Source organism: Scardinius erythrophthalmus, assembly GCF_964197995.2.
Source record: "Scardinius erythrophthalmus genome assembly, chromosome: 16".
NCBI classification, from domain to species: Eukaryota; Metazoa; Chordata; class Actinopteri; order Cypriniformes; family Leuciscidae; genus Scardinius; species Scardinius erythrophthalmus.
Window position 1 is genome coordinate 8,239,979 of NC_138236.1, and position 17,163 is coordinate 8,257,141.

The window sequence follows — 17,163 nt, forward strand, 5'->3', positions numbered from 1 at the left end:
GCTAAATCATGCTAGCAACAGAATCCTGAAAATATATTTCTTTGTTTTTGCAAAAATCAATATTGATATTGATAATAATAATAATAAATGTTTATTAAGCACCAAATCAGCATATTAGAATGATTAATGAAAGGTCATGTGACACTGACGACTGGAGTAATGGTTGCTTAAATCACAGAAATAAATGACATTTTAAAATATATTAACATAGAAGACAGTTATTTTAACTCGTAATACTATTTCACAATATTACTGTTTTACTGCATCCTTGATCAAATACATAGCCTTGGTGAACATAAGAAACTTCTTAATACACATTCCGAATCTTATATACCAAATCTTATATACCAAATTATACCAAAGAATCCTTTTTTTTTTATATATATATATCCAGGCCCCTCCTTCCAACCACCACTTTTCATGATCCAATCAATTCATGATGGATGAAACTAGATTTTTTTTGCTCGTATGGAAGTTATATTGGTTGTAAACTGCAAGAAAAGTCAACATTTAATGCTGACCTCAAAGAAATCACAATGTTACACTAGACCTATAGATGACAGAAAAACGTTAAATGAAGCTGTTGGGTCCATGGCTTCTGAGATGTACCTCCCACAGTTCTTGCTCAGGCAGTCTGCCATCAGAAACCCATCCGAGGTACAGACGAACTGCCGGGGCTCTTCGCTGTCCTCCCTTCACTGTCTGCAGTGCTGCACAAACAAAGAGCTTGGCATCTCTCCAAAGTCATGCAACCAAGACCCGTGGCCATCATTCCTCCGAACCTGGCCACCAAACAACAAGCGCCAAACCCCAAATACCTCCTCCCCTTTGGGCTGCATTGGGGTGCCTGAGAGAAAAGGGGGTAACTCAGTATTATGTAACAAGATTTGACCATCTGAGAGAAAAGGGGAAACACAAGGACCCTTTTGTGTCCGCTTTGCCTGGGGCCCCCGGTTCCTCGCTTCTGTAGTGCATCCATCTGGGAGACGCATTATGGCAGGAGATCTTTGATAATGCCGTGGCTGTAAAGATCTGACACAAATCTGGCTATTTAACCCACACAATCTGCAAAACCAGCATTCCAGCAAGTGTCAAACTTTTTTTTTTTACAGAACAAATAGCCTTGACTGACTGACTGACTTGGCGTATTCTGCTAGAAGAAAAGGAGATACATGAAAGTGAACGTGAAAATCCTGCTCCTTATTAGGTTACCGGCAAGTATCCATGACACGTCTGCTAACGGTTGAAGGACGCTGTGCATTAACTGTTCGCACTTATTAAATTCAGACCTTCCACGCCAGAGTTTGGTTTTCTATCTCTAGTTTAATCACTGGCTGCTCTCTACATGAGTCACACTGGAACACCATAACACGGTTTAGCAGATACACTAAAATGCAAATATGATTATGCTACTCAAATGAGAGCTTTATTACTTGGCATTGGCCATGTTAATGGTGCAAAACACTTTAAATGTGGAGGTCATGAGTTTTAACCACACATCTGGTTTCTATCTAGTCAGACTGATGATGTCTTCCTGTATTAGTCATCATATTTAAAACTATATTTGTCTTAAAATAAACAAAGGATTCTTTTTTGTGTATCAGAAGCTAAAGATATTTGTCCACAGAGAGCTTTGATATTTGTACCTTTAGTCATGCACACAGATTTTTAGGACTGACTGTGCACAATGTTATTTTGCACTTTCACAATTCAAAAGTTGGCATCAGAAACATTTTAAATTTTCTAAATGCAGCCTTGGTGAAGAGGTGTCTAAATATCTGATTTCACATGTTTCTCCATCTACAGAAAACTAAATGGACAAAGTTTTAAAGTGTTTGTGCTGCTTGTTTGGAGTCAAAGTTGCTGATGTCTTGAAAACAGCACTTGATGACCTCCTCACCCACTTTGTTTTGTTGTGTGTGGTGTTTATGCTTCAATGACTGATTTGACATCTGTGTTTGAAAGGCATGTTAATCCTGCACGAATACAGAGATCTAAATGCTCATTTCTAGATTCGCTAATGTCTAATGTTACCACAAAGGAGCTGTATCTGATTCATCTCCGTCAGATTTGTCACATAAATACTACATTAGTGATTCACACTCTCTAATAAAATCCAGACCAAGCACATCTGGCCATTTTTGGGAACCTTTTACTGAGGGAGCATCTCTGTGCCAAAGATCTTAGTCTCCACTGTCACATGTTATGCCTCTGACTATATCCTACTCAGTTTAGTTCTTCATGTGTTTAAAAAAAACACAGATGTTCTTGGAACAAAAATGCCCAAGTTATAAACTCATCAAATAGAGCGGTCAGATAATAGCACTGGAAAATCAATGCAAAACATTCATCTTTGGTTCAGATTCATGTACTCTGTGCGACATGAAAGCAGGATCACAAATCCACTGTTATCAAGCACTGTTGACTGAGTCCATATACTTGTTCAAAAAAAATGTTATTGCCATTCCAGAAATGCACACAATTTCCTGTTTTGTGGAAGCCGCAACACATATTTTTGAGCTTTCAATACACAAGTATCTTTGTTCGTGTTCAACTTCTAAAGAAGTGTTTTACAAATTCATTGTGAGAATCCATGCTTGTAGTGTATTGTGAAAGATTTGTTTGATTTTTTCATGGAAAGAAATTTCATATCTGCAAAAAAATGACTACTTGTTTCCAGTAAAAATATGCAAACATCCTCTCACTAAGATACATTTACTTTAGAAGCAGCACTGTACAAGATATTTAGACTTGTTTTAATTGATTGTATTTTGAATACAAGTATATTTGGTTTTCCTCTAGTTTTTAACTTGCCTATATTTAAAGTAAAACAAGTTTGACAAATTATCTTATCGCATATATATATATATATATATATATATAAATATATGAAAATTTTTTATTTCTTTATTACAAAGCCCTGGTATTTTTCAAACACCTGCCATATACTGACATTTTTCACAATCCGGTCAACTCGATGGATAAAATCTAGCCTCTCTTTACTTTTTTTCCCCTCTCATTGAATATCCTATTCGCATTTTGGCTGTAAAATTGATTTTGAACACTGTGTTAACTTTAATGAAATTGTGTTGTTGGATTAGACCTGATAGATAGATGACAAAAGAATTTATGCGCTTTTCTGGTGGTCAAAGATGCTGTTTCTTTTTAGCTAATTGTCACTCCGCTGGGAGCCCCTATGATTCAAGTCTCGACCCCTAATCCCTAATCCTGCCTTTGAGAACCATGTACATTAGTAAAATAATTACACCTAATCTCAAGGCTTGCTAAAGAAGCTTTTTAAAAGATATTGGTAGACCTACCACTGAGAAGGAAATAAGGAAAGAGTTAAATACAAGTGGCTTTATTGTTTGGATGGATGTAAGGTTTTTCATTTCTCCTAACCTTAATCTGCTCTTTTCAACAGGTAACTCTGTGGTGGGAAATGAAACTGAGGCTGATAGTGCTGTTAATGTGACCTCCTTGTCGACCAAGGGTGAGGAGAAGATAGAGGAGGTGTCACAGTTCACCAGCTTGCCCAGCACCTCAGACCTGACTCCCACCGGACGAAAGCTCGGAGATGAAGATGTAGGCAGTGGCATGCAGAATGAAGTCTTCTCGCCAACTCCAGGAACTCCAACTTCCAGTGAGGGTGCCACAACCACTTTGGCAAGTCCAGACATCAGCCCCGACTCTGCTGAGATCGAATACTTGCTTCCCCATGAGCCTGTTAATACCTTGGAGGAAGAGGAACAGGAAGTGGAAGAGGAAGTGAGGCAGCAAGTGCCTACACAACCACCCTGGCAGGATGCTAAAGTAGACATGAAGACCACTGTGTTTGACCTTGACCTTGACCATGAGACATCTCCCATGACCCCGTCCCCAACTCATCCACCCTCCCCATCTGACGTCACTGTAGATTTCTTCGACTCTAGCTCCCACCGCAAGAACCTAGACCCATCGTCTCTGTCACCGCACGAGCTTCAGGGCCGTGACCCCACCTCCTGGGCCATGCCTGACAACTACGACTACATGACGCCCTACGACGATAGTGTGACTACCGGCATCGACGATGTGACTCCCACCATCGACGATTACCCCAACAGCAGCACTTCTGAGTCTTACGATGATGACGTCTCCACTACCCCTCCTCCCAAACGCTTTCCTCCTCAACTGCCCCCCAACCCTGGTTTCATGTTTCCCAAAGGAGCCACTGTTGAAGAAGAACCCCGAGCTCCCCCTGGTGTGATCGACTCAGTTAATGGCTCAGACTGTCGGCAGGGCTTTGTCCGCACCAATGGAACCTGCAAGTCCCCATGTGATCTGCAGCCCAACTACTGCTTCAATGGGGGCCAGTGCTACGTCCTGGAAGGAACTCAAATGCTCTGCAGGTAAGTGTTTAGAAGAACCAGGTTATTCACTAAGACAAGAATCACAATTAATTTTGCTCATACTTATCGTTTGGTTTGTTTAGGACAGGTGTGTTATTACTTTTCTTGGTGATTAGACTTGCAATTTTGCGCTTAGCGGATGTTTGAGACAGGTGACAAAATCCAATAGGCTTACATCAAAGGTGTGACCATATCTAGCGACCAGAGTACTTGAGGGTCGGCTCTTCTGACTTGGGCCAGTAAGAAAACACTTAGCAATCATTCAGCAAGCCATTCAGAATTGAATTGAGATTGTCTTTTAAATTCCAATTCAAATCCTGATGTAATGAATGGGATACAGAATTGGAATGTAAGTGGAATTGGAAAGAAATTCAACTAGTTTTTTAACTACTACGCACCTGACTAAGGTTGAACCGATTGTCCCAGACACCTGAAAATATTATACTCAGTTGAGTTTACCTCTGACCGCTCATGAATAGTGTAGCTGTTCTGACCACATAAAATGCCTAAGAATTATAGTTACCTCACCGCAATCTAACCCCTCCTAAGAGTCTCACAAAGAGTCGAACGACGTCTTGTTCCGTTCGAACACTACCACTTGGGAATAAGGTCTCTAGTTTTCTTAACCGGCTCCACACTATCACTTGGGAATAGGAATAAGATCTCTAGTGTTTTGCTAACTAACTTGTTCCACTAACTAACTTGCCTCGCAGCAATAATAACCGACAGACTTCAGACAATGCCTTCGAATATGCTTTTCGAAGATACAAATCTCAGAGAGAATCCCACCAGCAAAAAGAATACAACAGTTTTTATAGAATAGGAGCATGGGAAAAATCATATGATACATTACATAATTTCTCTACAATTTGATTCGTTCTTCATAGGCAAATCCTTCTGTTACTAGGTAGAAGCAAACTCTGTTTTCTTGATTACTTCATTGTTAATCACAAGTTTTCAAACCTAGACATCATTTCTCCTATTTGTTATATATACACTCACACACTCAAAGTCACAAGTTTTCGACCAAAGGGTTTAGAAACATTTAAGATTCAAAAACATATGAATGTAGTTCCTGCAAGAAAAATAAATGTTAGTTATGATTAATTAAAAAATCCATCACAGGATCCATTCTGAATTTTGCACATCCCTGCTTAGCAACCACATAGAAATGCCCTGGCAACCGCCCACAACGCCCTAGTTTATGCATGAGCAAACACCCCTGGTATTTTCTTTGGACAAATCTAATAGTTCTAAATTGGAATGAAATGGAGGGAACCTCTCAAGAAGATTTGCCTTTCCTCATGGCACATCTGGTCACAAGGGGAACTAAGGACTTGCACAAGGACAGGCTGAGTGCTGCGGAGCAGAAAGCACCACATGTTTTCCCAGATTCTTTATGAGGAAAGTTTATTAGGAAACTTCCCTCTCGCTGCCAGATTATTTTGAGCACAACTGTTTTTGCCCAAACATGTGACCAAACATGAAACATGCACAACAGTCTAGACTCTAGACACATAAGTTTGTTTTCATGTGTCTTGCATTATGCCTAAAATCCTCTCTTTTACTAGAAAAGTCATTTTTAAAATTGTTATTTTGAAGAATAACAATAACAGCGGGTTCATTAACTTCACTATCACTGCAAATACATTTACCATGCAAGCAAACGCTATAAAGAGTAACCTGTAACCGCTATAAAGAGGTCATCATGAGGATTATGTTTAAGCTGAAAATAAGTATGAGGAGATATGAAATTCAGCTTGTTCACGGGTAGATTAGGTCAAAATGGGGGCAGGATGCTTGAGAGCCGAGCTCACTGCTTCCTGAAAAGCAACTACCATATTTTCTTTACATAAAAGTCACATATTAATGATATTTTTGGGGTTTCGGGAGGGTAGACCTTGGGTAGATTATGCTATCATGGGTTCAGGTGATATCAGTACTGCATTATTGTGAAATTAACCGTCATTCTCCCTCCACAACTCTTCCAGACACACACCGGTTGTAATTCACATTGTGATTAAGATCTAAGACAATCCCCTTGCCAGCCAGTGACTATTAACAACCTATTCATGGTCATAAATCTCTTGTTCCTCCCTCTTTTTGGATTTGTGCAATGACCCTGACCGTATCCACAACCTTTGTCAGTCCAGAGGTCACGGTTAGCAGTAAATTTCAGATTTAATCACATTTATTCTTATGAATTTCATTCCTAACTGAACGTTTTATTGCTCAGAGATTGCTCTTTCATAGCTCATGAGATTTGTCAGGTACGCTTCATATAAGAATTTTGTCTCTGATGTTTCTCCTAAGACATTGCTTGAATTTAGGATGATTTGCATGCAGTTTGCATGCAATGTGTATGAATAAATAGTTCATTTGATTTTGGTAGAATGTGAGAAATGTTTGAGCAAATATTGAAATCTCTGGTTTTTGTTTGATGATTGAGCACAGTTTGAGAGTTTGTTGAGAGGAGACATACAGTATGTGAGATTACTGGGGTCTTTTTCTCAGGAGAAAACTCTAAGCAGGAGACTTAGACCTTCATATGTTCTGTTTAATCTCTTTTTTTTTCTAGGGGACCAAACAGTTGCCTGTCTGCCAGTTGTGTTGGATTAAAATTCTTTTTTTCCTCCCTTTTCTCCTCTAAATAATACCGTAGTAACATAATATGAGCAGTTCGTGCTCATATCAAATGATCTTGCTGAAAACTTACTCCCAGTTACACCTCTCACCTAGTCATCATCATAATTACAGGAGTAATTTATTACATTTCTCACTCTGAATAATAAATGGAATCAGATGTGATTTTTTTCTTCTGAGCCTGTCTCTGAGTTCCTCATCATGCTCATGTACTTGCATTGTAAACAGACGTCCCCCCCCCCCCCAGTTTTGGGGCCGGTTACCCTCACTGACTCCCCAAAACAAGCCTAGTGAAAGTGGGTCAGTGGAGCTCTGGGCAGCTGTGTCCCATGTTGGCTTTGTTTATATGAGGCTTGCATGAACACTGATTTATTCACCACTGCAATCTTATTAGAGTATGAATGTTAATGGCTCAGACATCTTTTCAGAGCACCGTCCTTCCCCCTCCCCTGCGCATGTGCCTCTCTTTTAGTGATCTATCGAGAGCTTTCTGTATGTGTGCAATGACAGATGTGCCTTCATTTCAGTAAAAAAAACATGTTTTTGACCGTGATTCTAGTCAGTGAAAGTTAATGTTAACATCCAAGAGGACTTTTTATGCTCTTTCATAGCTCAATAGACCAAACACCTCAAATTCAACTTTTTTTGTAAAATCAATGTTATATATTGTAATATACAGCAATATTAATCTCCGAAATTCCTTCACGAGAGCACCACGGCACATGCGTGATGTGTTGACGTGAGGGTAGATGTTTTTGCATGAACACGCATTAGAGATTCATATTTTGTAAATAAAGTGGTAAATTATGTTTTTTGCACAAACAAAGCACTCACGTTGCTTCATAACATGGAGTAGGCTACTTTTATGATGTCTTTACTACCTTTCTGGGCCTTAAAAGTGGTAGTTGCGTATATAGGCTGTCAATAGAGGGACCGAAAGCTCAAACGAATGTCTATAAGTTTGAAACTACACGAGTAATTAATGGAAGAATTTTTATTTTGGGGTGAACTAACCCTTTAAATTGTATAATTTGTTCATTTAGATTTTGAAGATCAGCAAGCGCTTCATTTTCTTGATAGATAGAGTGTTGTTGTGACAGACACAGTTGGACCTGATTAATGATTGGTCTAATCCAGTCCTGATCCTTCTCAGTCACTGGGTTATTACCATTGGCGGTCTCCTAGTAAAAGCATTCTCCATCTGGGGATCACCCTTATACCACCCCAGGGATCCGGCAGGGGATCAAGTGGCCTGCAGCCTCTCAAAGCTGAATATTGCAAACCTTTGTAACCCTGGTAATTTGGGGTTTTTATTCAGCATTCGAGGAGTGATGATTGTGACATCAGTGCTAAACCACATGTTTAGAGTTAATGAAGGGTTGCCGCTCATGGTGTGGCTGTGTTTACTATGACAAGCTGTACTGACACTTAATTAAGCGATAGTTGAGTGCCAAGTTTTAGTAGATCCTTCTAAAGACAATTTTACATGGTCACTGCAAGTTCCCAGTTCATTTTTAATGGAAGATAGGTGGCAAAAATCTTGTCATTGTTTGTCATTTTAGTAAGAATGCATCTGCTAAAAATATTGTTAGCACTTCCAGTGCAGTGAGCATGCAGATGATTCTTAACTACTTTGCCCTCTTTTTGCATATTAAGGAAGTTATACATTAGAGACAAGCTGAATATAAATATTTAACATGAATTTTGAGGCTGTGTCAAGTCAAGTTAAATGTATTTATAGTGCTTTTCACAATACACATTGTTTTAAATCATGGTGTTAATATTTATAATAACATATTATCTTCATGCATTATAGTCACATTTAGCAGATTGGAGCTGGGCGATAATATAGCCTAGTTTACATTTTGCGACAATACAAGCAATCAAGCAGTTGAGATATGCTATATAGTATATATTGCCCTAAGAGAGTATACTGTATGCAATTAAAGTTGGACATACTTATATCCAACTTTGTATAAAGACCTGGGCAATGATATAGTTACAGTTAGTTGAGCTTTGCTGTATATATTTCGCTGTTTGTTTATGCAAATAAAGTTGTATACATCTTTATAATAGAGCTGTGCAATACAATTGTTTAGATTTTCTTTAACTATACGTACGCAGCTGAGATTTTCTATATAGAATATTGCTTCACAAAAATACTATATGTATGCAGGTAAAGTAGGATGTACTACGTATACAACTTTTAATATATCGCTGAGCAATAATATAGTTTACATTTTCTGAAGATTGAGCAGTTGAGATTTGCTATATAGTACACACTGCTTACCCAGTTGTATTTGGTTATTATACTTCTAGTAGTTGTATAATTTGTTATTAATTTGTTAATTATAAAATAATTAATTATCTGTGTTATCTGTGGAGAATATGTGAATTGGATTACTAAACCTGCCTGTCTTACATTTACAGTGGTCTTGTAAATATAGTTTACATGACTAAAGATGACTTTCAGTGGATTAGCAGCATTTTATGACATGTAAATTATGGTGTAATCACACGTATGCATATTTTTGAGAACAGAAAAGGTTTCTTGACATTTTTATTACAATAATCAAAACTATCTGTATATATGTTGTTCTTGAAAGAGGAAGAGATAACAGAGCAGAGAAGAAAGAGAAATGGAGGGGAACAGAAGGGAGGTTTGGTCTTAAGAGAGATATTAGTGATGGAATGACATGTCATCACTACATCTGTTTCAACTACTGCTTGCTACTGCTCAGCTGGGGCTGTTTGGCATCCATCCATCTCAACACTCCATGTAACACACACACATGAGCACACAAACACAGTCTTAGCTGCACCATCTGTCCACACGGCAGCTTCGTAAACTGCCCATATTTATACACAGAGATTAACCGCACAAATTCAACCCTCATCTAGTTTAGACCAACATTTCTAGATGCACTAGCATAGTCATGATGTTAACAAATGGTCTTTTAAAATTATGCAGGATAATCAAAGCAAAATTTTGCTTGGTTAAATGGATGGTTCACCTAAAATGTTATTATTTACTCCCTCTCGTTTTGTTCCAAACCGGTATGACTTACTTTTCTTTTGTCCAAGCAACATTGGAGCCCATTATTTTAAAAACGATATATCTTTCAAAGTATCTTCTTTTTTGCTCCACAGATGAAAGAAAGTCACAACATGAGGGTGATTTAATGGTAGGGCAGGCAATTTGTTTTATAAACACTTTTTGCTATACTGGTTGAAACTCTGTTCTCATCCTGATAGAAATCAATAATAGAAGTGGTCTAAATATTAAAACGTGCATAGCTTCTGTGGAAGTCTTAGGACCAAAAATGTTCATGTTCACAATTTTTTTTGTGGTCCTGATAGGATGTCCTACCTGCCTGTCAACATATGTATTTCCATACCTCTGCGCACCTGCTCGCGCAGACATCACACAACATCAGCGTGTTGTGGCGTTGTAAACAAACAGCAGTCATCTTTTACAGTTCCTCGTAAACCAAAACTACGAGCTAATGCCGCGTTTACACCATGTTGGAACTGTAATTACGAGATGGCAACCCGTGACGCTCTACCCGGAGCTGTTTATGTCCTTTGAGACATGAAGTAAATTAACGGCGTCTCGTGGCGCTTTGTAGACTCTGCTGTGTGCGTTTCAACGCTATCTCACGACCAATTGGTACAAATTCGTTCGAGTGAGTAAAGGCTAATTCGTAGGAATGTCTATGACCTCACTAGTACGAATTTCTACAACATGTCTAAACCCCAGGTTTAGGGGTGGGATCAGGGGTAGGTAATACGTACGAATTCATACGAATTGGGCAACTCGTAAAATATGTGCGATTTAGCAAAAATCTTTCGAATTTGTACGAGTGAGTTTGTATGAATTTGTACGAATTAGCCACCTCGTAAAATACGAACGAATTGCTGTGAGATCGGGTTGCGCTTTGGAGAGCATTCTGAATGAAGGGTGGGATCTCATGCTTTCAAAGCTAGCCACTCTGAAATTGCCTACCCTACCTTTAATAATGATAGAGTTTACATTTTTGGTTGAACTATCACTTCACCTAGTTAAGGAGCCTGGTGGCTTGTGTTTTGTAGTCTAACGCACAAAGTCGTTTGTAGTCTGGGCTCTGTTTGGGACGACAGCTTACACAGGATGAATATGACTGATTGCATAACAGTTTTGACTACTGACGCATTCAGAAGGTTGTGCAGTTATAAACATGGGTGAGAGAGACAGTGGATGAGGGAAGGAGATGGATAAGAACATAATGCACGAAAGTGATTAAAGATCTTGACTAAAAGCCCTGGAAAACAGGCAAGAGAATGGGTGTAGAATGTAATTTAGATAGCATGCAAACTTTGTGGAAGAAACAAATACAGTTAAGAGTGTTGAGATCTGGGAGGATGGATGAGAAACAGCTGAGGGGCTGAATAGACAGGCTGCTTTATACAGCCCACTGTAAGGATGCATTTATATGCACACTCACATCAACACTCCTGACACCTCTCCCTTCTGGGATTGAATGCCCTCGGTGGCGCCGCGCCAACCCTGTTCTCCTTCGTCTCGCTCTCGGTTGGCTCAGGCACAAAGGGGCATACAGGATGCTGTAGTGAAAAGAAGTGAAACCTCAGACCCCCCTCCCGTGACCACCAAGACTGTGAATGAAGACGACTTCCTTTCATTATAGACATTTACATTTGAGTGTGTGCAAATGTGGATGTGGTTGAGAGAGAGAGAGGTGCAGTCAGGACTGAAGTCTTTGCAGATCATTTGCGTTTGATTGCTTGCAAATGTTTCAGTTATCATCAGATTTGTGTTTTATTATATACATCTGTTTTTCTCCCTTCTCCAGCTATTTGAATCTCTCTTTCCCACGATTATCTGCATGATGCACCATTGAAGCTTTTAACCACTGCACACGCTTAACAGAATTTGGACATATTCCTGGAGCAACATCACCAATGGGATGAACCAATCAGATTAGATTTTCTATAATAATAATGTATACATTTTAACATTAACATTAACATTATACAGTTATACACACACACACACACACATTTTTTATACATGTATATAATATAGGAACAAATATAGGAAAACATAGCCTGCCTACATGGGTAAATCACATCATGCCATTTCATGCCTGACTCTTAGCAATAATGCTGGTGGAGCTCAAAAGATACAGGGCATGTTTAAGATTTCATCCTTCAATCTGACTGCAGCATCTGCACCTCTGATGTTGTTTGTTTGTCTGTCCTCTGACAGATACAACCCTACTGTTTGTTATGTGTGCAAAATGGAGGAGGAAAAGTTTAGGGAGCTGATGGAGAGGATGCAGATGCCCATGTGCTATTATTCCTGACAAAACCCAGATGCAAAGCCCAGCGTTCTGAAACCTTTTTTGGTAGCAACACTTTCATACACGCTCAAACATAATATTGTAACATTGGATTGCCTTATTGGATTAACAAGGCAAATGTCACCGAGTTTTAATAAGACAGATCCTGACAGTCTTTGAAGTTAGTTCAATGACTTCTAGAACAGGTTCAGAACTGGTGTTAAATCCAGTCTAAAGCAGTATAGAAGAAACTTAAGGTAAGATAAAGGCAGTGAACTTGTCATCCACCCAGGTGTCTGCAAAAATGAATGGTAAAAATGCTGAAGGCAGTGAATTTTAACTCGCCCTTGGTGTAGGAGATGCACTGAGCCCCCATGCATAATTCATATGAAACAAGAGACTACATTGGGAATCAAAGCACATTTTTTGGAAGCCGGTAAGGATTAAAATACTGTCTTAATACGGTGTGTTTAAAATGTGTCTCACTTCAAAAATGAGTGTGTTGGCGTGATATTGGATGAATCCCAGTAAGGGCCTTGTCGCTCCATATGTTTTTACTGGAGAAAAAATTGGCTCCACACTGACCCCTAAAACCTGCTGGTCTTGAACCAGGAACCCCTAACATCAGAGGCCGATGGGATAATGTCTGCAAAAAGTAATGTTTTCTGAACAGCAATTAATAATGCAAGAACGAGGCAATATCGCACGAAAATAATGGGATCATTCCATTCATTTTTAAATAACCCGTTTAGATGCATTCATTCTTTGTTGCACCATAAAAATATGTTATTTGCAATTACCGTAACTGATATGTATATTGTATATTGCTATATGTATATTGATTTAACTTTTGACTATTGCATCAAAATCTGCTTGTAGAAATACAAGCGTGTTACCAATTTGTTGGAAAAGGCTTTGCATATATTTCCCTTTCTTTGTCTTGCAGGTGCAACATCCAGGACTACATGTGGCACAAGGGTGCCCGCTGCGAGTCCGTTATCACAGAGTTCCAGGTAATGTGCATCGCCATCGGGGCCTCCGCTCTCATGGTGCTCCTGCTCTTCATGATCGTCGTTTGCTTTGCCAAGAAGCTGCACGTGCTCAAGACTGAGAATAACAAGTTGCGCAAGCGCAGGTGAGACTCCAACATGCTGTGGGCAGTTGGCAGGACACGGCTAAATTCATGAAAATGACCCATGTGGTAGAGATTTTTAGAGAGAGTAAGACAAAGTAGAAGGGTTTATGGATTAAAAGCCTTAAAACCTCATGTTTTGTGGCGGAATTAGGAACAAATAAGTCACACACAGTGGAGCTAGCCAAATGTTTGGGCTGTTGCTTAAATAGAAACTATTCAATCCCATGACCTTTCTCCAGAATATGCGCACACAAAAAATTAACCAAATTTTTGAATAGTAGTGTATCATGTATTCCACAATAATAATAATAAAAAATAAAAAAATAATAATATTAAGTAGCAAAAACATTGATCACAAAAAGAAATATTTCTTGAGCAGCAAATCAGCTGTTTCCCAGCTTAAACCTGCTTGCCTAGTTAACCAGTCTGGTTTGCTGGTTTTAGATTCATTTTTGGGACTTGTCAGCAAGCTAACTATAGTTAGACCAGTTTGGCCTTACTGGGAGACCAGATTAAACCAGCCAAGACCAGCAAACCAACTTTAAGCTGTATTTTACAGCAGGGTAAAATAAGTATATAAATAAAGGTTTAACTGAGAGAAACAACATAATAGCTGAAATGGCTTTTGTAAAAGTCTGCTGAATTTTTAATTCCCTAAAAATTGTTAGTGATAGTGCAGCTGCTAATTGGAGACCTGTGATAGTGCAGCTGCTAATCGGAGACCAAATAAAGCCGTGAGTGGATGTCATGCTAATGCTTAGCGTACTGCGCTAGCACCGGGCAGAATGCATGATGTCACTAAAGCTCCAGCTGAAAGTAGGGCAGAGGGGGAGGAGGGGCCGGCTGACCTACATACAGCTGTGAGACCCGGGGGGGGGGTGTGGGGGTGGAATTAAACAACGCACACCCTCCTCAAAGAAGAGAAGGAAAATGATGAGGAAAAAGAGGAGAGCAGAAGAGGAAAGCAAGTGGCAGTGGAGAAACAGAGAGTTTTATAACAGGCTGCAGAGGAGGGGCGGCCATGTTTGGAGGTGAGAAGGATGGAGGGGAGAAACGGGCAGCAGTGCTACAGATGAGACTCGTGAATACATCAGACACCCACCTCAACATCTGCTGCAAGTAAATGTGCTTGAGTTCTTTCTGCTCTGTGAGATCTAATCTACAGATTGTAGCAGAAAAGCTTCGGCATATTACAGCAAAATAGAGAAGGCATTGATCCTATAAATTCTCAAGCGGTTTTACTTCAGAGCCCAGATCATGTGGCGACCCAACACATTGTCAAAATTGTATATCACCCCAAAAGTAAGCAAAAATGTCCTTGAAATCAAACATTGAAATTTTATTAATAATACTATTAAAGTGAAAATGACCAAGTTTGGTAACCCATACTTGACCTCTGCATTTAACCCATCCAAGTTAGTGCACACACATTAGTAACAGAGTAGTGAGCAGTGAACACACACACTGCAAACGTGGATACACACACCCGGAGCAGCGGGCTGCCTGCGTGGTGTCCAGGAAGCGATTGGGGGTTAGATGCCATTCTCAGTCATTTCCTGCCGGTACTGGAATTGAACCAGCAACCTTTGGGTCACCAGTCCAACTCTGTAACCATTAGGCCATGACTGCCCGATCATCTGGATAGCCCCCCCCCCCCCCCCCCAAAAAAAAATACATACAGTATATATTCAGAAAACCTTGTTTTTAGCGATACTGGTGGCCATTAAGTGAACTGCAGCCTGCAAGCAGTGCTTGCACTTGTGCACATGATTCAATGAAAAGCGATATCTTTGCATCGATGTACTTTTAACGAACATCCTGATGCTGTCCACGCTGCTGAGAGCTACAGTTAGATGAATATGTAAATATGTGGTGCACACTTTCCTCTCAATAACAAAAATGACAACATTGAGAAAGCAGCAGTTAAGAAAGCATCTGATCGTAGCTGTGTGGATATGATTCCACTAGCTCTGCAATTCAGTCATCATGTGGACAGATTAGGTCATTCAAATTATGATAGTTTGGTTAAAAAGTATTACAGATAGAGGCTCTCGATTTTTTTTTTTAATGCTTTCATAGAAAACCTAGGAAGTCGGGGAAGGTCTCGTTTTTTAAGTTTCATTACAAGCTGTTCACGTATTGGCAATACAAATGTGATTAATACTTAAATTCTTACATATAGCCCTTTTAAAACTACCTATATTGTCCAAAATGTCTATATTGGCCTTTAAAATAGAAGTGTTGCCGTTGGTGAATGCCAACTCCCTCTCTCTTCCTTTTCCAGCCTCTTTCATTAGCCAATGATGCAGGTCTTTAAATCGTATATATTATTATTATCTACATTTTTGTATGTTTGAGAACAGGAAGAGTAATGGAATGTTTGAGTAGGAGGTGGGAAATGAAGGATAAGGGAAGAAAAAATGGGAAGAAATTGCGATTTACACATGAGCCCAAGAAGCTTAATTTGTTTATTCATTTGAGGTCATTTTATGGTGATGAAATGTGTTTAAAACTTCTCATGTTTTGAAATGGGTGGAATATTTGTTGATTTTGAGAACAAAAAAAGTGACGTCATTTTGTCATCTGGTATGTTGCATCACAGGTTGTAAACTGAATGTGTGTCTCCAACGCAGTCCTAGAATTGCACTAATGCTCTTTTCTCTTTCTCTCTCTCCTCTGTCCCTCATAATCTCTTCATTCTAATATTCTCCCCCTGTATTTTCCATTGTGTCCTTGTCTCTATACCTCCCATTTTCCCACAATGCTCCCTCCATTCCATCACTCTCCTTCTTTTTCTCCCTTTCGCCCCCCGGCCACCTCGCAGCAGTAAGTACCGTCCCTCCTCGGAGCACCACAATGATAATTTCTCGTTGTCCACCATCGCTGAGGGCTCCCATCCAAATGTAAGGAAACTTTGCGACACCCCTCCTAACCTCCCTCATGCCCGTGCTTTGGCTTACTATGATAACATTATCTGTCAGGTAACGTGTTTCTCGTCTTTCTCTTTCCTCTCCCCCTCCTTCCCCTCTCTGCATGGACCCCGAGCGTAACCTTTTTGGTAAGGGAGGGGGTGCACAGCGCACAGAGAGATGGGAGCGTTTTCTCCGCTGAAAAGGTCTGCTCTCAGATAGGAGTGTGGTTACTGAGGCAACAGTTGTTACCATAGCAACAGGGTAACCGGGAAGCAGGGAAAAAAGCTGGTCTTCTTTTTTTTTTTTTCACGAGCGCCGCTTTTTGATGCTCCGTTAATAGTCGGGCTTGGTGATGTGGATGACCTTAGTCTGTCACTGTCTGTCAGCCCCATCCATCTGCCCCACTGTGTCTCTGAACAGATAGTCTAGCCTGTAGACACTCTCTTTAACAGCGGTTTGAGAGACTCATGGGAAAGCGACTCTATTGATCCCGCACAAGAATCAATACAGAGGCAGACCTGGAAGACACATTATACCCTGGAACGTTCATATGCATAAACATGCAGGCTATTCGTTTAAACATAAAACAAGGTATTAAGCACTTTGTGTAATTTGCACCTTGTAATCTGGCTTGAGGTGATATTATAGGTGTCGAGGTCCTAAAGGGATAGTTCACCCAATATTGAATATTCTGTCATCATTTACTCACCCTCATGTTGTTCCAAACCTGTATGGATTTTTTTCTT

The 17,163-nt window shown here is 39.8% G+C and overlaps 1 protein-coding gene across 6 annotated transcripts in view; it reads left to right on the top strand.

The window, feature by feature from the left end:
• cspg5a (chondroitin sulfate proteoglycan 5a) overlaps positions 1 to 17,163 on the top strand; it is a 41,369-nt gene that overhangs the window by 16,400 nt on the left and 7,806 nt on the right. For 3 of the 6 annotated variants that reach the window (XM_081389599.1, XM_081389596.1, XM_081389598.1), the window contains exons 2-4: positions 3,425 to 4,388; positions 13,317 to 13,505; positions 16,330 to 16,408. In XM_081389599.1, the coding sequence (XP_081245725.1) occupies positions 3,425 to 4,388; positions 13,317 to 13,505; positions 16,330 to 16,408 (1,232 nt within the window). The remainder of the gene's footprint in view (positions 1 to 3,424; positions 4,389 to 13,316; positions 13,506 to 16,329; positions 16,409 to 17,163) is intronic. The other 3 variants (XM_081389597.1, XM_081389600.1, XM_081389601.1) reach the window with 2 other exon arrangements.